Source organism: Ictalurus furcatus, chromosome 3 (genome assembly GCF_023375685.1).
Source record: "Ictalurus furcatus strain D&B chromosome 3, Billie_1.0, whole genome shotgun sequence".
NCBI classification, from domain to species: Eukaryota; Metazoa; Chordata; class Actinopteri; order Siluriformes; family Ictaluridae; genus Ictalurus; species Ictalurus furcatus.
In genome coordinates this window covers 20,326,378-20,350,789 of record NC_071257.1, presented here as the reverse complement: position 1 = coordinate 20,350,789, position 24,412 = coordinate 20,326,378, and the positions used below count along the sequence as shown (strand labels likewise).

The 24,412-nt window shown below is 38.6% G+C and overlaps 2 protein-coding genes across 4 annotated transcripts in view; both read left to right on the top strand.

Annotated features, from left to right (window-relative positions):
- Positions 1–8,966, top strand: part of parga (poly (ADP-ribose) glycohydrolase a) — a 38,046-nt gene extending 29,080 nt beyond the window's left edge. The window contains exons 14-18 of the mRNA XM_053621325.1: positions 3,255–3,333; positions 4,509–4,617; positions 4,980–5,085; positions 6,372–6,500; positions 8,069–8,966. Coding sequence (XP_053477300.1) covers positions 3,255–3,333; positions 4,509–4,617; positions 4,980–5,085; positions 6,372–6,500; positions 8,069–8,232 — 587 coding nt within the window. The 3' untranslated portion in view covers positions 8,233–8,966. The remainder of the gene's footprint in view (positions 1–3,254; positions 3,334–4,508; positions 4,618–4,979; positions 5,086–6,371; positions 6,501–8,068) is intronic.
- A 1,760-nt stretch (positions 8,967–10,726) lies between these two features.
- Positions 10,727–24,412, top strand: part of ogdhl (oxoglutarate dehydrogenase L) — a 28,837-nt gene continuing 15,151 nt past the window's right edge. Inside the window, exons 1-5 of one of the 3 annotated variants that reach the window (XM_053621324.1) lie at positions 10,727–11,050; positions 15,417–15,586; positions 15,781–15,951; positions 19,609–19,711; positions 23,761–23,876. In XM_053621324.1, the coding sequence (XP_053477299.1) occupies positions 15,428–15,586; positions 15,781–15,951; positions 19,609–19,711; positions 23,761–23,876 (549 nt within the window). In that variant the 5' untranslated portion in view covers positions 10,727–11,050; positions 15,417–15,427. Of the gene's footprint in view, positions 11,051–13,451; positions 13,571–15,186; positions 15,587–15,780; positions 15,952–19,608; positions 19,712–23,760; positions 23,877–24,412 lie in introns of those variants that run through there. The other 2 variants (XM_053621322.1, XM_053621323.1) reach the window with 2 other exon arrangements.

Sequence of the window (24,412 nt, the reverse complement as noted above, 5' to 3'; positions counted from 1 at the left end):
AGATCTAAATCTCTGCATTTTGGAACATTTGTTCCCACCTTAACTATGGATATCAAACTACCTAGTTAGGGGTCATATCAATATTGTTTTCCCTACATTTCAATTAACAAACCTCCTAAATCACTTTTACATCTGCATGTATAGGATAAATTCTAAATTTATTAGGAAGCCCACCAGGCAATTAAAAACTCAAATGTGCTGCCCAAAAAATTACTAGGCTGAAAAGTATGATGATATAGTTTGCTAGTTAATTAATACATTATTAATACATTAATACAGGGGGAAACAAATATGTTTATGATTATCCCTTAAAAGTTTCAAAAGTAGCACGTTGTATTTTTGCCCTCTGCAAAACGTCAGCAGGTTGTTTGCCAGAATTTCGGACAGATATGGTATTCTGTCCTCAAGAAGCATGTAAAAGATGTTATTTGAGTTTGCACTTCAGCTGTTGTATGTAGTGCAGCAGACTGAGATTTGGAAACATTGCCTGTGGTTACAGCATTGAGGTTTGTTGCACCACTGTGAAGTACAAATACATACCAAATAAAAACTGCCAATTAAGCTCAGGGTTTTTCTGGTTTGTGTGTTAAACCTATTCGTCTGCTGGGCAACTACGAATAAAAAAAAAATCTAATCGCTTGAACATGAAATCTGCTTGTCCTGGGTGCCTAGGCTATTCATTTATCCACTCCTGACTTTTATACTGACAGTAGTACCAGTAGACAGTAGATAGCATTGCCTGCCATCTGGCTCATTTTTGAATACAAGTAAAACTACATTCAGTGCATGCACCTTTAGTGATTGATTTTTTTTTTTTTTTTTTTTTTTTTGTCTTTTAACTTGTGTATTCATTTTCATGTGATTCATTTACATGTGATTCATTTACTTATTTGCTTCTCTATAAATAGTGATTGATTTTTAAGCAGCTGTAACTGGGAATAATTTACCCAGGCTAATGTGTAATCTACAGTCTTGCACTTTGTACGCTTGTTTTATGTCAGACATCATCTTTTTATTTATTTTTATTTTTCCATTTATTAAAGAAGTCTTCTTCAACTGTCAACATCTGATATCAGTTTATGCATGAAATATTTGGCAATTGTCTTTTTTATGCCAAATATTTTTAAGAGTTTATGCCTCTACATTTGTATTTCATTTATTTTCTACAATTGTCTTCATGATCCCCTTGAGATACAATTAATCTGTCTTGCTTTATGAAATAACACTTGGGGTTACACTGGGGGAGAGAGGGAGAAAGCTAGACTTTCAGAGCTATCCACCAGATTAATCTTGTTAGTGTAAATATAGAAGATAAATGATATCTCTGGTGGAGAATGTGAGGTGGGAGAAGTTGTATACGACCTTGCATGTCCTGCTTACAGGCGTGTGAAGAGACTGGCTCCTGTTATAAGGAGCTGTGCACAGATAGATCCAGCCATTCCTCATCCACCCATACTATCTCCCACTCACTCAGATTCAGCTGACTGGAAGACTGCTGAGAATGACCTGTTTGTCCTGTGTTGTTGGGGACAAATGTTAACTGAAAATATTTCTGTCCTGTAAAGATGATTAAATATAGTTGGACAGTTAATGTGGCCTGATGCAAAGTTGAGACCCATTACCAATCCAAAGTTGTTGTTTTCTAGTAGCAGTACATGCACAGTGTTATTTCTCTTATTCCTCACCAACTTTGCAGAATTCCCATGAGACAAGTTAGTTCCACCATATTAAACAGTCTTTAACATGTTTTTAATCTGACTGTTCTGTAATGCACAGAGTATGCTTCTTTAATGGTTTAATCCATCTAAGACTATTCATTATATCTGCTTCCCATATGGCGTTGCACTACCCTACCCCCACTCGTCATCTTGTTCATGGCTGATTAACTGGCTCCGCATTGCAATTTTGGGTTGAGCCCAAGCAGGTTACGTATGCAAGCACCAGCCTGGTTACAGCAGTGGGTCCTTTGACCCACAAAGACATGTAGTCTGTGTACTTTGCGTTGGGGTCATTATGGTCACTATTTGTCTGAGCTCTCCCGTCAGATCTGTTCATAAAGAGTGGCTCTACTAGGGCCATTTAGCTCTCAGTAATGTAACCCTGAGGCTCACAGAAGTACACAAGCCACTTCACCACAACAAGAACAAGTCATGAGCTGTGGATAATAACCAAAACAAGGTTACACAGGTAACCTTAGGTTGTTGGGCATGATAGGATGAGGAACTGCACAATGTGGGAGGGCGTTGAAGTAAATTGAGTGGAGTCAGTTGAGGTGGTTTGGGTACTTTACAAGGATGCCCACTGACCTGCCCTCACTACAGTTCTATAGCACATGTCCCATTGGACAGAGACCCCAGGGCAAACCCAGGACTGCTGTACAGTTTATATCTCACAGGTGACTTGGGAATATCTGTTGCCCCCCCCTCAGAACGAGCTGGAATCTGTGGCTGGGGATATAGAATTCTGGTCTGACCTCAGCTTGTTGCCTCCGCAACCACCACCCAGAATGAATGAATGGATGCAAAACTGGGTCAAGGTGAAAAGTGATCAAAAGACCAAGAAGATTTTGTCATTGTTGCAGGGAAGCATACCTGTGCATTTATAGCCTCTTAGCAGTATGCAAGCATCGTCAAATTGGCTAAGACTTTTTGAATCCTTGGTATCTTTTGAATTGCGATATAGCACTGAAATGCTCAGTCATGGTTACACAAAATTATCTGATAATCGTTGTTGTTTTCTCAAACATGGCAGCATCTGAAAAATAGTTTTCTTTAGCTGTCCGCTTATTAGGCTTTAGTCAGATTTGTTGAGCAGATGCACACACTAATGAGTGCTAATGAAGGACATGCTCTTGTGCAGCTTGGCCAGGAGCTCTTTGGAATAATTGACCTATTTTTACCTAAGAACAGCTGCAGATGCTTTTAATGATATCGAAATGGTACAACTGTCCTTAACTTCTCAAGCAGTCTAACCATTGTTTATAATAAAAGCAGCTCACCGGGCATATTGGTACTGAGGAGTGAATGCACCCTGTGCTATCAAAGCTTTAATCTTGTGGGCCCTGCTTTGTGTACTGGAACTGAAGGTTTTTAGCCATGACACCTGCTGATTTTTTATTTTTATTTTTATTTATTTATTTATTTATTTAAACCAATTGTATTAAAATGAATCCTCTATCTGATGATAGGTGCTGGCAACAAAGTGATTTTTATTTTTTTTTTAAATATAGTTGTTTTTGTTTTCTTTGTGTTCAGGCACTGAGCAGTACAGTAAGTACTCTGGCTATGCAGAGAGCTACAAATGGAAGGCCAACCACAAAGATGAGACACCAAGGTAACTAGTAGAGAAAATAAGCTTTCTATATGGTGTGCATTCTACACTTCTACTACTGCTACTGCTAAACACTACTACTTTAAATAACTTTTAAATACAGAATAAAATATTTAGCCTGACCACTTTATTAAACAAAAGACATAAATAGGATTTTTTTTCCCAATATGTTCATAAATACTAATTATTTCTGTATTCATAATGATGAGCAGGATAATGTACGTGTAACAGGGAGCATACAACTGAATGTAGCCTCTGTCATGTAGGTCATGTGCAAGTCAAATTTAAATGACCAGAATCGTGTTGGCTTCAGGTAGAGGTCATCTGTAGAAACTTTGAAGATCACAGAATTAGACTGGCTGGGAATAAGACTTTCTATTTACTTTGAACCAGATTTGCTTTAATTATAGTTATGCAGTTTTGCATGGCACAGTTCAGTGTTTATCTCCTATAAAACCTGGATTCTTGAGCTGAACGTGTTGTGTTGAAGCAGTGACAGCATAAAATGTTAAGCTCCAAGATTGAAACACACTTTTCTAGATAACGGTAACACTTCTAATGTGGTGTAACTCGGCAGGGGTGGACAAATCATTATCCTGAGTGCCCAGGTCAGGCACATTATTTTTCTGGGCTAGTAGGTTTTTTTTGTTTGTTTGTTTTTTTTTGTTTTTTTTTTTTTTTTTAATTTACTGTTGCTCAGCAGACAACTGGATCAGAAGACTATTGCTATAACATGAACCAGCATTTTTTTTTTTTTTTTACTTCAGTTGTCCAATAACCAAAAAGAAATACTGTACTCCCTACTGACCGAAAAAAAACACAACACTTTTCTTTTGATATGGTTGTTAGAACGTTCCAAATGGTTCATGTATTTATCTGTGGTGTAATGCACACTGATGATGTGGAATGCTACTCTTTTACAATTAGCTCATCATACTTTGTAGAGAAATTATCTTAGTTGCTGCTTTTTAGTCTAGTTAATTGGACAGTCCTAACATGGGACTCGGCAAGCACATTGGAGCTTTCACTTGCCCAGTGGCTTAGATAATGAATTTCTGATTTGTCCACCCCTGCCCCGTAAGTTCTACCATACAGTAGTAATGTTGGATCATAACATCCTACATACATTCTACATACATTTGTAATGTTGGATCATAACATCCTTCCCTCCTGCTCAGGGATGAGTGGCAGAGAAGGTGTACAGAGATTGTGGCAGTGGATGCACTGAAGTACAGACACTACATGGAGCAATTCCACCCTGAGAAATTCACAAGGGAACTCAACAAGGTCAGTAGCGAGCTCTGCATGTAAATCAAAATTCTGTCTGTTGCAAATATGTGAACTTTTCCTGTTACTGTACAGCTGCTGTTCCTGCTTTGCATTTATAACAAATGTAAATGTGTTTCTATTGTCTCCTTTGCCCAAAATGTCATGCCCTATGTGATCAACAGAATCTGATTGGCATTTCTGTTACAGTACCTTTCACACAGCATTCTGACCTGTCCTCCTCCTAAAGATCCTGCATGTTTTGTGTGTGTTCATGCTCCAGGGTTATTCTTGCATCCGCTTTGGCATGCACCCATCGTTACTTTCCCACAGGGGTACTGCTGCTTACTATTTGTGCGTGTGTGTGTGTCTTTCTCTGTCAGGCGTACTGTGGGTTTGTGCGGCAAGGTGTCAACACCCAGAACCTCTCAGCCATTGCCACAGGAAACTGGGGATGTGGTGCATTCGGGGGAGACACACGACTCAAAGGTAGAGCAGCTGATTGGCTCAGGGCGTGCTACATAATTGAACATCTGGCTTTCACTTTGAACTTCACCAATTAAGTAAAATCCACTCAGTGTTTAATGTTAATAACTTCATCAGTGTGATGTATGACTGAAGGGGAATGACATGAAGCTATCATAAGTACTTATTAAGGTCTTTCTTATTATCTACAGAATGTCAATATTTACTGAAAATGTCACATCAGTTATTTCACTTGGTTAATTAAAACTCTTTTAGAACATCAATATGGTATTTAGAGTAGGGAGCTTTTGAGAGCTCTTCTACTCTGTGAAATATTTCTGTTGTTGATCAAACACTTAGTGTGTGTTTCTGTAAACAAGAGAATAAAAAGAAGCTTTCTTATCTTTTATCTAATCTAATTACCTTACTCTCACTCATCTATTCATCTAGTTAAGAGGTAATTACGACTCTTTTTTTAAATTATTTTTTTTATTGATCAGCTTCACCAGTAAATGAGGGCTGCTTCAAGTATGACAAATGTTTAAATCATCAGTTAAAATTCTGATTATTAGTTCAGCCTTAAGCATAAATTTGTTTTCTATTAAGTTACAAGAGTCTCATCTGAAAGACCTATAGTACATAATTGTGAGGGATCTGAATTTGAGAAAATCTTTAAGTGAAAATTATCATCACCTTTTGAAAATTATTTTCTATTTTCTATACTATAATCTCTCAAGGCTTTGGCTCTGTAACCAGCAGGTTTAGCCATGCAGCTGAATATACAGTTATTTTTACGCTGCCCGTTTTAGCTCTTTATACATAAGACTATTTCCAAGTTGGTAGAAGGCGGTGTTAAGAATCACTCATTGTAAGCAGCAGCTCTCATTAGCATGTTATTCATTAATCACTGGGCTGTATCAAGCCTCTTAAAATATTTAAAGTATTCTCAGACTGTTTGATGCTGGATGACTAAGATTGAATGCCTTAATAAGGAATGTTAGCCATGGATTATTTACCTTTTAAAAAAGGGCCTGTCACTCATCTTTTCTAAAGTTAAGAGCTTGGGACAAAAATGAAAGCCTGTTTCTTATTATCTCTTAAGTAATGTATGTGTGCAATAATAATGCGTTTTTGTGGACTATCCGTAAAATGTACCTCTTATTCTTCGGATGACTCTAAATAATGAATGTTATTACATCGAGCAGTTGCGTATGCATGTTTAGCCAGTGCACCCCAGCATATGGTGCATTAGCACTGATTGGTTTGTGAATCTTAATACAGTTTGATGACATGTGACTTTGTTTTTGCAGCCTTGCTGCAGCTAATGGCGGCGGCGGAGGCTGGCAGAGATGTGGCCTATTTCACGTTCGGTGACTTGGCTCTCATGAGGGATGTCCATGAACTGCACACATTTCTGACAGATAAGCAGGTCTCAGTGGGTAAGAACACACTGTTCCTCATGGCAGCCATTTTAAAACAGACCAGCTCCTGTTATGTCAGGGCAAGCTTTCCGAAACAAGTGCTGCGTCTCAATTCGCCTATTTATACTACACACTAAAAGTATGTACTTTTTGTTTTTTATTTTATTTAGTTATTTTATTTTATTTTATTTTCTCCCTAAAGAAAAAGTACATACTTTTGAGTCTGTTGCAAAAATTGTATGAAAGTACTGGGACATAGTCATGTGAAAAAATAAGTACACCCCATGAAAATTGTTGGCTTTTTTGACATATTTGGACAAGCAAACATTTTATCCGCTTTGAAACAGTACCTATTAATAAAGTTTATACACCATCAGATGACACACAAAATTGACATTTTGTAGTAATTTTCACAATTTAAATGAACAAAAAACAGATCAGTCACATGGAAAAAAGAAGTGCACCCCTACATTTATCACACCTTCATATCCATAAAATTAGAATCAGGTGTTGAAGATTGGGTGTCAGTGATTAGAACCTGCTTAGGGAGTGCAGGTGGAACCGGTCTTATTTGTACACCTCTCATATCTAGTAACTGGTGTTCCCTTTGTTAGTTCTTACAGTTAAATACTGAAGACGCATCACCGACGTTACATTCGTCTGCCATTGCATGCATGTTGAATTCGGTGAAGGAAACAGTCACAAAACCCTTGCTCCCTTGCGCAAAGAGTTGTGGGCAATATTAGCTGAAACTGTCCATGGATCCAAATCTACCTGAAATAGTAGACCATCTGGTAAATTTTGGATACTCATTTCAACATTTATTTGGGACACACTAATTCTAATCTCACATACTCTTTAGGATGGATAGTTGGCAAATTGGTCGTCTGATTTTTTTTTTTTTTTTTTTCCCCTCCACCAGATCAATACTTGCCATGTTCAGATTCTACTTTACCTCCATAAGTAGACCTGGGTCATAATTATTCAGACAGTTCAAGCTCAAGGAAAATCCATATACTGTACAGTATTGGTCACCAAACCTGTTCCTGGAGATCTATCTTCATGCAGGTTTCATCTCCAACTAAAATCTAACACACCTGTTTTAGCTGATCAAGAACGTCTTAAGGCAATGATTAAATGGTCATGTGGGCACGATTATGGTTGGAGCTAAAGTCTTCAGGAAGGCAGATCTTCAGGAACAGGGTTAGTGACCACTGCTGTACAGTATGGGCACACTCATAACCAACTTGTCTAAGTATGTTCCAAACACCTATGAATAATTCAGATGTACAGAAATCTTTCTTTTAAAAAGAAAAGTAGTCAGTGGCAGATTGCTTTGGTACAAGAGGAATAAAACAACGGAGAAGTTAAAAGCCTTGCATTTGCAGTGGTGGTTTATCTGTCAAGGGATTTTGTACTTTTAAATCTTCAGATCATCATAGCTTTTACCAATGCTGCCCATTAGTAGGTTTTTTTTTGGTGGGGGGGGTGGTGTTGGGGTGGTGGGGTGGTGGTGTACAAGCTCCATTATGCTCTTATTATTCTAATGATGGTCACATTCACTTCATTTTCCCCCCTTTTTTTAGGCAAACTGTATGGCCTCCTGAAGCAGTATTTTAATGTGGTGGTGAAGACCAGTCACAGTCAGAGGCCTGATGTCATTCTGTATGGCTTCATCTATGAGCAGATCAGCTCAGATCCTCCTCCTGAGCCCACTGCAGCCTCCCCTCCTCCTCCAGATGGACATTAATGCTGGCCTGTCATGAGCTGACATGCATCCTTAGTGCTTCCTTATTCTTTAGGAAAAGATCTTTTAGGTGATTTTCTGAGATGTGATGGACGTCTGTATACCTTTATTGAGCTTAAGTCACAATACACTAAATATGTGACTTGCGAGTAGAGCAGCAGTACTCCTGGTTGCTGGTAACTTGCGTTTCCCTATTTACCAGAGAGACGTTCGTAGCCAGATGTACTGCATGGTGTTGAATTTTTCACTTTAAAATTAGGTGACAACGGCATATTAATCTTTATTGGATGACTATTGGTAGAGCACTTATACAGATTCAATACAGTATGATAGAACCATATATAACATTGTATGCATGAAAACTCTTTAAAATGCGCAGATATTCAAGATCACACATGATTATGAAAAAGTAAAATTCAGTCATCTTTTTTGCAATGTTTGGTTCAGAATTGATTTGTTAAATTGAGTTTTGAATATATGTTAACTTTTACAGATTAAAGGAAATTCTGTAACTGTTAAGCGAAATAATTTGTACTTTCAGTCTAAAGGTAGTGTTGCTATATTGAACTGATCAGCTTGTCATGTACTTTTTAACAATTTATTAAGATTTCTATGCTCAAGTGTGTTTTTTTTTTTTTTTCTTCTCTTTTCTTGATTCACAACTGCTATTTAAAGGTAGTAGATATTTTTTGGTTGTATTCTATTTTAATATTGATGATTAAATGGGTTAAACTGAACACCTTTCATCTAATCTATGGTCACTTTTTTCTTTTTACCATCAGGATGTGAGACTTCCTAAATGTTCACTGAGGCTTTTTTTGGGGGGGGGGGTGTTAAACAGCATATCCAGCGCTCAGCATGTGGTCTAATAATGTTTAGTTCAGTTTCCCCTTATAGAATAATATTCATTATATGTGATCAGTTATTATATATCAGTGTAATTATGGTGAAAAATGGTACATGTTTATTTCCGTGGGCTTTTGTAATTGTAAGATCTGTTGTTGAGATGGCAGGCAGAGCTTATGTGTACTTTACATAGACTGTTTGACATGGTTCATTGATCACTACTGATATGTGGGCTGGCAGGCAGGAGCAGGATGCATTACTACGTGCGTTGAACATTACCAATGACTCAGGGCCTTAAATTGTGGACCATTACTCATTACTGTTGTTCTGATCACCTTAAGTAGGTTACTAATCTTCTCATCATCATAAAGACTGCCATCTTGCTTTTAATTGGACTTAGAATGGCACTGAGAACCATGCTTACAAGTTGAGGATTTTTGCATGACCTTGTTCACCCTTTCCACTTGCTTTCTTTATTTCACTACAGAGGTTTAGAGATAGATCCCTTTCCATTTTTGTGAATGCTGACTCGTGTGCCATCAGAAAGTCAAACTATAATTGGAATTTAAATGTCAGAGGAATGCATTATAGAAACTAACTTTAATGGCAAAAATAAATGTGAGAATGTCAGCAATCGCCTGTTATAAAGTGATTATGCCAAAAAGCAGTATTTCACAAACCTTTGTGTTCGCCATTGCCAGCGGGGCAGTTTAAAATGAACACCTTTCATAATATGCCAGAAATGAGAGGCTCTGAATTTCATCTTTTTCAAGGGCTGGAGTAAAAAAAAAAAAAAAAAAAAAAAAAGGCATTTTCCTGATCTTGCCTGTTTGCCCGCTCCTTTTCTTAAACCAAGATTAAAATTAGTACTGAGGTACTGATTAAGTGCCAATAATGATATTGCAGTAAGGGCAACAAGAACTATCGTATGTTAAAGTGAGTTAATTCAAATAAGTAAACAGATTTTTTTTTCTTCCTCTTGTGCAGTAAAAAAAAATAATAAGTCCAAGTTTAGCTGAAGCTTGCACATTTCCCCTTGTTGAACTTGATATGCGGTGTATTTTTCCTACATTTACAATGTAGTTATTTAGTTCTGAAGTGAGAGAAATGAAAGAATGTCCTCTTCAGTTTATCCTGCCATCAATTTTGAGAAAAACAAGTAGAGCCAAAATTATGTAGTTATGTCTACACTTTTGGTGGTTTGTATTTTGTTTTTGTTTTTGTTTTTTTCTCTCTCAGATTGTTCCATTGGGCAAACCCTTACAGTTCTACATAAGACTCCAACAAAATGTTCCAAGTAGAACTATTTTAGAAAGCCAAGACCCTTAACCACTAAATATAGCTCCAACAGTAATGTTGAAATATGATGCACTGTAATTTGAACAATGGGTGGGCATGATAGTGTTGCTTCTGGTGTTTCTGCCTCATCACTCCAGGGTCCCTAGTTTGATCCTGATCTTGGGTTAATATCGTTGTAGTCTTTTGGATTTTCTCCCCTCGTCTGTGTGTATTTCCTCCTGGATGTGCACTGCTATCATGATAAACTAGGTACTGACGATGAATGAATGAATGAATAACTGTCCATATGCACAAATGAACCCCCCCCCCCCACACACACACACATACACTATAACACTACTACTCCTCACTGGTTGGTGGTTACAGTTGTCTGATCGTGTTCAGGAAGTTTGTCAGTACTGCAGGTGTAACATGATCAGATGCGTTCAAGTGTCAAGTTCTTATGTAGTCAGCTCTTCCCTTCCACAGGTGAGCGCGACTTCACGCGCAGGCCTCGTGCTTCCTGTCTGTCTGTGTCCTGTATAGCGCTACTACTGCTCAGAGCTGATGTGCTGCGCTTTAGGGATTAGCAGGATTTGACATTGCGGGATTAACGGAATCTCCACCTCGACTCAAACACCAATACACTCCAAGTCGGTGCTGAAACGGACCTTTATTCTTCGCACTGCCTTCCAAGGTGACATTTCTCTTAACAAAATAGTCTAAAGGGGAATGTGTGGGAAAATACGCCGCATTGCAGTGAGCCTGCTAGTGTTTACTGTGTTCCTGTAAACCGCCCCAGAACAGGTGCAATCCGGCTCCACTGCCAATCCGTTTAAACCGTTTAAATCGGGAAAGCAGGTAGCGGATATGAATCGGTATGTATTCGTGTCCAAACTCAAGGCTGGGTGTTTCCAACAACACGCTGTAGTCGAGAGATATTACACACTGTTCTCGGTAAATATGCTTTTCATTTTGTACAAGGAGGATGGAGATTTCTGCTCAGAGCCCAGGAAAGTAAAACTATGAAGGGTCAAAGAAATGAATCTGATCAGAACTGGAACATCAGTAAGATAAGATCTGTATTATATTACTGTGTCTTTATGGTTAAATATGGTTGAGTTTTAAATACCCTACACACACACACACACACACACACACACACACACACACACACATTTGAACATAAATACGTTAATATGGTGGTTTTATATATTAATAATAGCATTTCTTTATTGGCTGATTTATATTCATATCAGCCTGGAGGCCCGGGATCAGCGCTTATCACTAAATTAAGATAACCCTGCTGAAAAACAAACAATAGAAACCATCACAGAAATGCTAATGGTTTCCACTACAAATACTATTACAAACCATCAGCTAACTATTATAGCCATTAACATTACTGGTCCTTAATGGTATCCACTAGACATAACGTGACACCAATAGAAGACTACACTTTACCAGTAGAGACCCACAGGGAACATTATAGTTTTCATTAAAAGCAATACAGGTCTTATTATAACCATTAAAACCATTACAAATTCTAAGAAGGTTTCTATAGATTTTTTTCAGCATGTTGGTTAGTGATCCCTGTTTAAGCTCAGGGACATGAGGCACATCAGGACGTTAGTTGTGGAGGAAAACAAACAGCTCCTTGCCACACAGTCTGTGCCCCAAAACAGGCTTTATTTAAGGTATGAGCATAACCAGTAATGTAAGCCAGCTAATATTAGCTTGCTAACATTTTGCTTACAGATTAGCTAAAGCTAGTTTACACTGGCCTTTGTTGAAAAGGTATAAATCATGAATAAATGGTCATATCTGATCCAGCCACCAGGTTATTTACCATATATACAGTCATCAAACATGATCAGATGTTTGCTTGTCCAAATATGTCAAAAAAGCCAACAATTTCCATGGGGTGTACTTATTTTTTCACAGTGACTGTATATCGATATGTATGTGATTATAAATGTATATACACTATATGGCCCAAAGATTGTAAACACCTGAAGATCACACCCATATGTGGGCTTTCCCAAATCCGTTGCCACAAAGTTGGAAGCACACAACTGTATAAGATGTTCTTTGTATGCTGCAGCATTATAATTTCCCTTCACTGGAATTAAGGGGCTCAAACATGTTCCAGCATGACAGTGCCACTGTGCACAAAGCGAGGTCAAGTAAGACATGATTTGCCAAGGCTGGTTTGGAAGAAATCAAGTGGCCTGCACAGAGCCTTGACCTCAACACTTTTGGGATGAACTGGAACACCGACTGTATCCCAGGCCTCCTTGCCCAACATCAGTTCCTTGACCTCTAATCCTCTGGTAGCAGAATGCTGGAATCCACACAGCCATGCTCCAAAATCTAGTCTTAAGCCTTCCCAGAAGAATGGAGGTTATTATAACAGCAAAATGGGGAATAACTCTGGAATAGGATGTTCAAAAAGCACATATGAGTGTAATGGTCAGGTGTCTGCAAAATTTTGGCCATTTATGTTTCTTGTTGTTGTTTGTTTTATGGCATTAAGGCTGCTGGTTGTAAATCTTGATGATTTGGAGGTAAGAAGTCCAAGTACCAAATCAATACACATTTTGAGAGATGTCAGTCTTGCATTGCAAATTGCCTGCTATGTACTAAATAGTGTGTCTAAATAGTAATGACTCTCACTGGTGTACTGACATAGGCCTACTACTTTGCAGAGTGATATATGGTTTAGAATGCAGCCAAATTTAACAATAAGAGCTTGTAATTTTCTGCTGCCATTATCGTAGTTGCTCCTCAGTAATATTTATGAGAATTAGAAACTTAACTGTGTACATTAATGTTACTGAAAGAACAAAACTCTTGCCTGCAATAAATTTGTATTTAGACAGTGTTAGCAGACTAGCTTGCTCTGTCAGCTATGTGAGTTGTGCTTCTGATTGTGCTGATGTCTGACCTAGTTTCTAAAACACACACTCTTGTTTGAACAGAACAGGGTTCTATGTGCTAAGTGCGCTGTTCATGCAGGACTGTAATGTGAATTTACTCTCTACAGTGCTGCATGCAGCTCCGAGTTCGATGGTACTGTAGCAAGCTAGCTGGCTAACATTAGCTATCCTGCTACAAGACAAGGTGGAAGACAAAACTCACACTACTTGGTCCGAGTGACTTGTAGTGTGTGTATATTTATTCTACAGTTTGCGTTCTCATTGTATTTCGTTATTTGGTGAGTGTATTTCTTGTTATCTCCTCTGTTGTTAATTCTTTTCAGGGGAAAGTAGCTAATGCATGTTTAGAAAGTTGCATATTAAGATGGAAGAGCTTCTGACCAAATAAATCATACAATGTTAGTTCTGGTCAACTAATTTGTTTGGACAGCCAATGTCCAGAGAGAATTCATATTTAGTAAAACAGCACTAGGACATTTCACTGTTTATATCACACCACTTGTCTTGCTGCATAAAATTCCAATTCAAGCAATAGTTTGTTACACTGAAATCATTATTACACTTACTATAGGCTGTCATTCAGTCTGTGCTTTACATGGCAACATCAAACTGTGGCTTCTTTGTGAACTATTATTGTTGACAAAGCAAAATATTTGGCCTTATTTTGTCTTAAATGTCATTTACTCTATATTAATATCTTGTTTATAGAACTGTTGTATAAAAGCAATATTATAATCATGATCATGCTGTTTGTCACGTATCGTGACGTAACGGAGATAAGGTAGGATGCAATCGCAGTATGAACAGTTTTATTTAAGAGAGAGACAGGCAGACAAATCCAAAACGTGATCCACAAACATAATCCAGTAACATGCAAAGTTCAGGCGATCGGCAAACAGGCATAAAGGGGCGAGGCAGGAATCAAGGTCGCGGTCACGGAAATACAGGGTCGAGAAACAAAACAAGAAACATGAACTATAGCGCGGGACTGGTAGCGGAGAAACCAGCGTGAACTAAACTAACTAACCTAAACATGAACCATGAAACATGACATGAACTTTGACTATGGTTGTCTACCGTAAGGACTCTAAACTAAGATACTATAACTCAATATTCCACGCCCTGTGCTGGGAGGCGCGCGGTATATATACAAACATAATCAGCCTCGTAATGGCTGACGGCTGAGGGCGATTCAGACACACATGAAACAACAACCAATGACAGAACGGGGAGGAGACATAACAGAAACATAAACAAATGCATGTGTCGAAATGTCACGACTGTCCACAAGGGAAAAGCAGGTGCTCACGCACCTGCTCGTGCACGCGTGCTCACATGCTCCACAGCGCGCTGCTTAAAGGGGAACTCGTGACACTGTTGTAATGAATGTCATGGTATATGGTTATGGGTGGAATAACTCACATTTATTACCTGTAAATATAGTCAAGAAGTAGTTTAAAATGAAGAAGAAATACAGTAAGTGCACAGGTGGAACAAACAATGGTGATCAGTGATTGGTCATTGGGAACAATGGTGATCAGTGATTGGTCATTGGGAACAAGGGTGATCAGTGATTGGTCATTGGGAACAATGGTGATCAGTGATTGCTTTTTGGGAACAATGGTGAATAGTGATTGGTTGTTGGGAAGATCAGCTCATGCAGGCCCAACGCAGTCAGGCTTTACACACTGGTGGTGAGTCAACTGAATCTGTTTTACAATTTGAATATCTAGCAGTTGTGATGTGAGCTGGAGAGCTGTATCAGGACAGTGCAGGACATTCGCTAATGTATGCTCCAAAAGTATCAAGAATCTAGTTACAAAGTCACTAAGTTAGGAAACACTGGTGTACAGTCTTTTAGCTAACTTCGGCTTTATGATAAGATGGATCATGATGACATAAGGCATATACTATCTTGGATAATGAACTGTACGTCTGAAAACTCCTGCAAAATTACACCAACAGTGAATTACCTTTGCAGGCTTTTTTTTTGACAAACAAAACTTACTCACTGCTGCTTTAATATATTTTTGTCCACTTTTGTGCGGCAAACATGACAAGCCCTAAGGTTCTTTATTAAAATACATAACATTGTGCTAATCACCACCTTTGATCCTGCCTCAGGCTTAACAGATATGAGTCGGTTTCGCTCCCTGGCCTCTCTCAGAGGTCTGTGGATGAAGGGTCGAATGGTGGACCCTCACCGATGCTGCTCCTCTGGAACTCCCCTCAGTACTAGCTATGTGGAAGAGATGTACTACGCCTGGCTCGAGGACCACAAAAACGTTCATGAGGTGTGGTAAACATTTTAAATTCCAGCATGCCCTCCTATATCTAGTTAACAGATGTTCAAACGGCCAAACTGTTTCTCTTCAAGGTTTCCTTACCTGCAGACTGATATTCAAGCTATGTTCCAGGCAATATAGACAAAAACAAACAAACATGAAACTTCTGCTTGAACAATTTTAGATTTCATTTTTTGTCACAGTCTTGGGATGCCTATTTCCGGAATGCCCAGGCCAACATTCCAGGTAGAGAAGCAGGAGAGAGGCGCCCATCTGCTCTTCTCCAGGGTCGAGCCATGTCCCAGACTCCTGCAATGTCTCAGAAAGTGGTGGAGGATCATCTAGCTGTCTACAACCTTATCAGAGCCTACCAGGTATAAAACACTTAGACTCCCACCAATGGACTAGACTGTAGAACCATGCTAGTCTAAGATCAGATACATGCACTGATTATATGTGGTGATCTTAACCATATAACTCTAGGCCTAAAAATGATCTTGACTAAAATTTAGACACTAGGGTCTGTATGCATAATGCCACTCAGAGTAAAATTTTAGTCTTAAGTGTGAAAAAATTCTAAGAATGTCATCATTTTAGTTTTATTCCTAGACTTAAGAATAAGTTTGATTTATAAAGGTTCCTAAGTGTTAAGATGAGGTTTCAGCTCCTAAATTATTTAAGAGTGCTGGAGAGGTATCCTAACCTAGTTAGGATTAACAAGATCCACAGCGACGGCGACCACATACTTTCAAACAAAGAATGAATGTGTTGGAATTATATGGATGACAGGGAGATGATAAAACATCATTGAGATTGCTGAGGATGGTACCACTTAAAAACCATAAGATGGCTTTGGACCTCAATTCATATGAACAGTTATGCTGTGAAGGCTAGGACTACAATTGCTATTATAGCCTTAGCACTGCAATTACCACAAACAGTTGCACTCAAGTCTCCATCAGTGAACAGTGGAGAAATTCAACAAAACAGACTTCATGTAAAAACTGTTATGAAATTTTCCTGCTTAGACAACTTCACTATTTGACCATGTGGTATTAGCACATTTATAGAAGGGACTTATTTATAATTGCACTATCCATTGTTACCTAGATGAGGATGGGTTCTCTTTTGAGTCTGGTTCCTCTCAAGGTTTCTCCCTCATATCGTCTCAGGGAGTTTTTCCTCGCCACTGTCACCTCTGGCTTGCTCATTAGGGACAAATTCATACATTTAAAATCTATATCCTGAATTTATATATTTCTGTAAAGCTGCTTTGGGACAGTGTCCATTATTAAAAACGCTTGATTGTCAAGGTATTCTTTTTTTACTGACCTAGTAAGATATTCAATAACTTCTCCCACTCTAAGAAACAATACTCTAACTGCAGAAATGAAAGTAATAATGACTCTGCGTTTTTTGGTGACTGGAAAAATGCAGCAGTGCACCGGTGATGACTTGGACCCATCACAGTCCACAGTAATGGTCTTAAATACCACTATTGCGCCACTAACTACACCAAACATAGTAAGGCAGTTAATTGACTTCCCAACTGACCTTCAAACCTTACGGCAAAAGCAAGCTGCTTTTATGAGGATTGCGGGCTTCCCCGGGGTTGTTGGTGCCATTGATGGAACTCATGTTTGCATCATTTCTCCAACTGTAACTGAAGAGATATACATCAATAGAAAAGGATTCCACAGCATTAATGTTCAAGCTGTGTTTGATGCCAATTACAAGATTCTGGATCTTGTGTCAAAATGGCCAGGGTCAACACATGATGTTCGAGTTCTTTCCCAGAGTGACCTCACTGGGTTATTTGAACAAAATTATGTTCGCCCTGGATGTCATCTGCTGAGTGACTCAGGATATCCTTTAAAAGGCTGGCTTCTCACCCCTTACAGAAGACCACAAGGAGCTCAATTAGCTCAATTATAACAGGTATTGTACTGGACTGAACTGTAGACAAAATACCAATGTTGTTCACTGAGTGCATTCCTGACTTATCTTATTTTTTTGCATCATGAAGAGCACACAAAGTAACAAGAGCTGTGATGGAGAGAACAATTGGACACCTGAAAAGCAAATTCCTTGTCCTTCATGGAGAGACACTACCCTGAGCACGCTGGATGCATTATTGTGGCTTGTGGAATTTTGCACAATATTTGCAAAGCTCTTAACCTTCCACTGCTTAGTGATGGTGATGATGATGATGACGATGACAGTGATCATGATTGTTATGAGGAGAGTGATGACAATACCACTGACCACACATTACAGATTGTTTCAGGGAGAGCATCGATAAGGGATTGCTTTGCAACTTACATTTTGAGTAAGTAAAACTGGTTGACAGTAAATAACAATGCACAAATTTGTCATCACACCATTTTATTTACACAAAACATATGTACAATAATTTAGTATTCTTTAATCTTAATGTGTAATAATCTTAAATCTTAGTGTGTAATACTCATTTTGCACTTCCAGCAACGTTATTTGTAATTTGAGCTTTTTTCTTTTAAGAGACTCAATTTCATCCAGAGGGGCAACGCTCTGTGCAAACCCTGTGTCTTGTGAGGCAGAAGGCTTATCTTGAGGACATGGGGAGATTTGCTGAGATGATCCAGGAGAAGATGGACTGGGTCCAGCAGCCATCCATCCATCCATCCATCCATTTTCTGTACTGCTTATCCTTACTGGGTCATGGGGAACCTGGAGCCTGTCCCAGGGAGCATGGGGCACAAAACAGGGGACACCCTAGACAGGGTAGCAATCCATCGAAGGACACAATCACACACACATTCACACACCCATTCATACACTACAGACACTTTTTTTTGACATTCCAATCAGCCTATAATGCATGTCTTTGGATTGGGGGAGGATACCGGAGTACCCAGAGGATATCCCCAAAGCACAGGGAGAGCATGCAAGCTCTGCATATACAGAGCCGTGATGGGAATCAAACCCTCAACCCTGGAGGTGTGAAACAAACGTGCTAAAGACTAAGCCACTGTGCCCCCCAGCTCCAGCATCATCCACACTAAATTCACATGCAGAAAATATTAAACAGTGCAAACATGTTTATTTCATGGCCATAGATTAAAGTAACCAATGTCAAGTTATAAAAAAAGGCAAACACATTATTACACATATTTTCTTCATACCATCTTTGTAACTCCTTCAGTTTGAGCAGTGCGGGGTCTGGGGTATCTTTAATGCCACAAATGGATGGATGAGCCATTACCAGTATCTCCTCAACTATCTCAGCGATCTCAGACAGTTTACAAGGAGGGCCTCCACCTATTTGACAACATGAACTCAGCTGCTGACCAACATAAGCAATCATTTAATATAAAAAATGGTTATTTAGTGGGCCTAAAATGAAATGTACCAGTGGCTCACATGTTTTCTTTGTATGCTGCAATTTCCTTGCCTGCTGTTGCCAAAACATTGCGCATCTTTTTTTAGAATCCTCTGCTGAATGTCTTGTTCTAAAATAATTGTTTCAATGTCTTAATTAAACCATGAATGAGTGTCATGCTGCTGTGACTTTACTATTGTGGGCTCACTATTGGCTGATTCAGAGGTTGAGGGAGGCCATTTTGGGTTGACATCATTGTAGTCCTTAGTTCACAACACTTAAGTGCCACCTCAGTCAGCACTTAGAGTCAGTCTTAGACTTTGCTGAAAGTTGCTTTTAGCTTCTTTATAAAAAGCTCTTACTCTTACACAAGTCCTACTTTTTACTAAGATTTTTTTTACACTTCATTTAAAGTTTAAGACTATTTTTAAGAGCATTTCTAAGAAGTTTTATACGTACGGCCCCAGGCAAAGTTTATTGTATATTTTGAAATCTGTCGAAGTGGTAATGTATCCATAAGTTTACTTATAACTTTATGAGTCTTCTGCTTTATCTTTTTTAATGAAAGAAGACAGTAAGTGCTAGTAAGTAAAAGTAATTTGGCATGTTAAAGAATGTACTTTAAAAACCCAGTAGTTTTTCATTTGTTGCAACTGTGTGATCTCTGCAGATCCGTGGCCATCATGTGGCTCAACTCGATCCTCTTGGCATCCTCACAGCCGACATTGATTCATTTGTCCCCTCAGATTTGATAACAACACTTGACAAACTTGGTAAAGCATTTATTCTTCTTCATTGCTATTAAAGCTTAACAGGGTTTTACTTGATAGTTGTTAATAGTTCCTATTTGTGAATAGTTTTATTGATAATGATATTTGTGTATATCTTTATTGATATTGTCAGAGAAATAGTCCAAATGGCACGTGTGTCTAGAATGTTAGAGAGTTTTGCTGATTCAGATCCTTGCTTATGGAAAATACTTGTGAATTGCTTATCATGAATACTTATTTTGTACATTGGCCAACCAGCTCCCATAGTACAGCACTTGCGTGCATTAAAAGAGCTCAGGGACATTTGGATTATTTGCAGGATATGAACCAACGTTGATGGTCATATTTTTAAATAAACTGAACTAGAGCAACGTGATTGTCCCACAAATTGATATATACGTTCACCGGCCACTTAATCAGGAACTATACTAATACTATGAAGGGCCTCACTTTGCTCCCAGAACAGTCTCAATTCTTCGTGGCATGGATTCCACACGATGTTGGAAACAACTTTGAGATTCTGCTCCATGTTGACATGATTGCATCACATGATTGGAGCAGATTTGTCAGCTGCACATTCACACTGTCAATCTACTGTTTTACTACATCCCACAGCTGCTGTACTGGTTTCAGATCTGCTGACTAGGGCATCAATTGAAACACACTAAACTCATTGTCATGGTCATGGAACCAGTTGTAGATGCCTTGTGCTTTGTGACATGGTACATTATTATGCTGACAGAAGCCATTATAAGATGGCTAAATTGTGACCATAAATGGATGCACATATATGCAACAATACACAGATTGGCTGTGGCTTTCAAATGATACTTAATTGGTATTATGGGGCCCAAAGTGTGCCAAGAAAACATATTCCTCACTATTACAGCTCCACCATCACCAGCTTGATTTTCTTGACAAAAGGCAGGTTATATCCATGGATTCATGCTGCTGATGCCAAATTCTGAGCCTATCATCTGCATGTCACAGCAGAAATCAAGGTTCATCAGAACAGGCAACATTTTTAACATCTTAACATCTTAAACTGTCCAGTTTTGGTGAGCCTGTGCCTACTGTAGCTTGGCTGACAGGAGTGGCACTCAATGTGGTCTTCTGCTGTTGTATCCCATCCACCTCAATGTGGATGGGATAAAAAGAATGTTATGTGTCAAAATTCCAGGAGATCAGCAGTTTCTGAAATTCAAAAACCAGCACATTGGTAGGCACCTACAATCATGCCAAAGTCACTGAGATCACATTTGATGTTTGGTGTGAATATTGACTGAAGCTCTTGAGTGGTATCTGCATGATTTTATTCACTGACTGGCTAATTGGATAATTGCATTCATGTGCATGGATACAGTTGTTCCTAATAAAGTGACCAGTGAGTGTATATATAGATACATACAAATATGACACAATATACAAATATTATACAGTGACATAATACATTCGTATAACATATGTCCTTTTAGGATTAGCTTAGTACCAGATTTTTTGTTTGTTGTTTTTTCTCAATGTTGCTATTAACTATCTATTAACTTTAATGATACAAAGAGTATTGTACAGTTAACCTAAGGAAGTAATCAATAGACATGACCTTTAGTTATGTATCCTGTACTGGTTTTAATATTTACTCATTTACACCCCAAATAATTAAGTCATGTGTGATAAAGGGCATTGTGCCTGTGATTGTGCTGCTTTTATTTAACGTGTGCTCTTTGGAACATGCTGGAAGAAATTTAACTTTAACTTCAGGAGTTAAGAATAGAAAATGAATAATTTCTCTCACTGCCTCACATGGTAGATAGGACATATACTAAGAAAATTATAAAGTGGCTGTAATTTTATCCAGGTTATTAACATAGGATTTGTAATATTGGTTCTTAGTAAGTTGTATTGTACTTACTGGAGTAAGCATGTGAGATTTGTTTCTCACAGCAGAGCCCGGTAACATGCTAGCCAAAAGACTGCTCATTCAGTCAGTTCAGAATTCACTGTGTTAGAGAGTGCTTGGCTAGAACTATGCCCTAAACTGAAGAGCAGGTTTGGGTTAATGTTATCTGAGGCAAAGGACCATAAATCTTCCCCTTTGCTCCCGTCATGCCCTATTGCTTTTAGTGCCAGCAAAATAAAAGGATGTAGGACATGTTCTCACAACAGATCGAAAAGAGAGAGTAATAGCCACTAAAGAGACTCCTCAAAACATACCACTTTTTTCCTTCATATATACGCCCACCTTGTATGTCACACTATATTTTGTCATGATGTTTCATGGAGCCTCTACATAAGTAATGAAAGCAGATTTATAACCAGTTAGCTCTAGCTCTAGTTATCTGATATAATGCAGTATTCTAAGTACCATTTATCTGTATCATGGCTTTAATTTCATTTTATGTATCTGTCTTCTCTTTTGCTTTTGCCTTGCTGAGCATCCCCAGTTTCCCTGGCAGACCTTATCAGTGGGATTAGATGCAGGATATTCTAGTTACCTGCATTGCATGGTCTTCCATTATACTTTAAAATGGCTTAATGAAAAATAAAGCTTACTAATGAGTTTATAGTCAAAATTATTCAACCCCCATTGCAAATCAGGTTTATTTTCAAAATTTACAGACTTTCAGCTGTTTGCAATGAACAAATCAAACAAAAGCAATTGAAATAGTTCAACATAATGAATGCTTCAAGTGGTTTCCCCAAATTCAACTGAAAATGCAACTTATAATGATGTCTCCAGTTTCAAAATTATTCAACGCCTTCATGGCAAGCATCTTTAGTACTTAGTAGAGCACCCTTTTACTGTTATGACCTGCTGCAAATGAGATGCACAGCTTCTGGCAGCATTCCTGAGGCATCTTAGCTCATTCCTCATGAGCAATGGCTTCCAGTTCAGTAATATTCTTTTATTTGCGTGCTGCAACCACCTTCTTCAAATCCCACCGGAGATTTTCTATGGGGTTCAAGTCAGGTGAATGATGGCCCTGTAGAATCTTCCAGGACTTCTTCTGTAACCAAGCCTGGGTGGAATTTGAGGTATGCTTGGGATCATTGTCCTGTTGTAAGGTTCAATGATGCCCAAGCTTCAGCTTCCTTACAGACGGCATGAAGTTTTCTTCTATGATTTTCTGACACTTTAATGAATCCATCTTGCCTTCCACATGCTGCAGGTTTCGAGTGCCAGGGGATGCAAGGCAGCCCAGAGCATCACCGAGCCACCACCATGCTTGACTGTGGACAGAGTGTTCCATTGAGTGATCCATTGTGCTGAAAAATTCCAGTTTTGTTTCATCGATCCACAGAACAAAATCCAAAAACTTCTTTGACTTATTTATATGATTTTGAGCCGACTTTTCTTGTGCTTTTGGGTCAGTAGTGGTGTATGTCTTGGATTTCTGGCATGGAAACCTTCTGCATTTAGTATGTGCCATACTGTGCTCACTGAAACCTCAGTGCCTGTTGCCACCAAGTCTTGCTGCAAGTCTTTTGCAGGGTTTTTCATAACCTGCCTTCTCAAAAATCTGGTTGCAGCCATTGACAGCTTCCTTTTTCTGCCCTGTCCATGTATTTCATGAATTTTCTACCCCTAGCCAGGTATTTCATGTGTTGCAGCTCAAGCACACCTGGTGCAACTAATGAAGCCCTTGATTAGTTATATCAGGTGTGCTTGAGACAACACCTGTTTTGCATATTTGTACTGTTGTGAGGGATTCTATTCAGGGGGTTAAATAATTTTGAAACTGGAGAAATCATTATAAATTGCATTTTCAGTTGAATTTGGGGAAACCACTTGAAGCACTGGCTGTGTTCAACTATTTCAATTGCTTTTGTTTGATTTGTTCATTGCAAACAGCTGAAAGTCTGTAAATTTTGACAATAAACCTGATATGCAATGAGGGTTGAATAATTTTGATTGCAACTGTAAGTTGAATATAATGTTTTTCTATGTTTTTAACCCTGGAATATCTTAGCAATACTTGGTTTATCTCTAACGTTTAACGTGTGCCAACTATTTCTCTGCTTTAATTATTGCTTGCTAACACTGCTATCACTAGGCTTCTATAGCTTGGATGAATCTGATCTAGACAAGACCTTCCAGTTACCATCGACAACATTTATTGGCGGTCAGGAGGCTGTACTTCCACTCAGGGAAATCATTCAAAGACTTGAGGTAGGTGAAGGTAGTTTTTGTACTATGTATGTATATATATACAGTCCGCTCTGAAAGTATTGGAACAGCAAGGCTAGTACTTTTGTTTGTACTATACTGTACACTGAAGACATTTGGGTTTGAGATCAAAAGATGAATGAGACGATAGATGTCAGATTTCACGTCATGATATTTACATTTGGATGTGTTAAACAACTTAGAACATGGCACCTTTTGTTTTAACCAACCCATTTTTAAGTGATCAAAAATATTGGAACATGTGGCTGACTAATGTTTCTTGTTGCCCAGGGATGCACTGTTAGAATGATTGTTTAAACAATTAATATCTCTGAATGTTTACTCTTGGTGTGAGCCCTGGGTTTCACCTGTGAAGACTGCATTTGTTGTTTAAAAAGGATAAACCAACCTGAGTCCCATAAGACCAGAGAGCTGTTTTTGGAGAAAAGCCAGCCATTTTGAAGCTGAGAAAAGAGAAAGAAAGTATCTGTTCATGATCAAAAACATACAGGCTCATCGGTCAAGCATGGTGGGGTAGT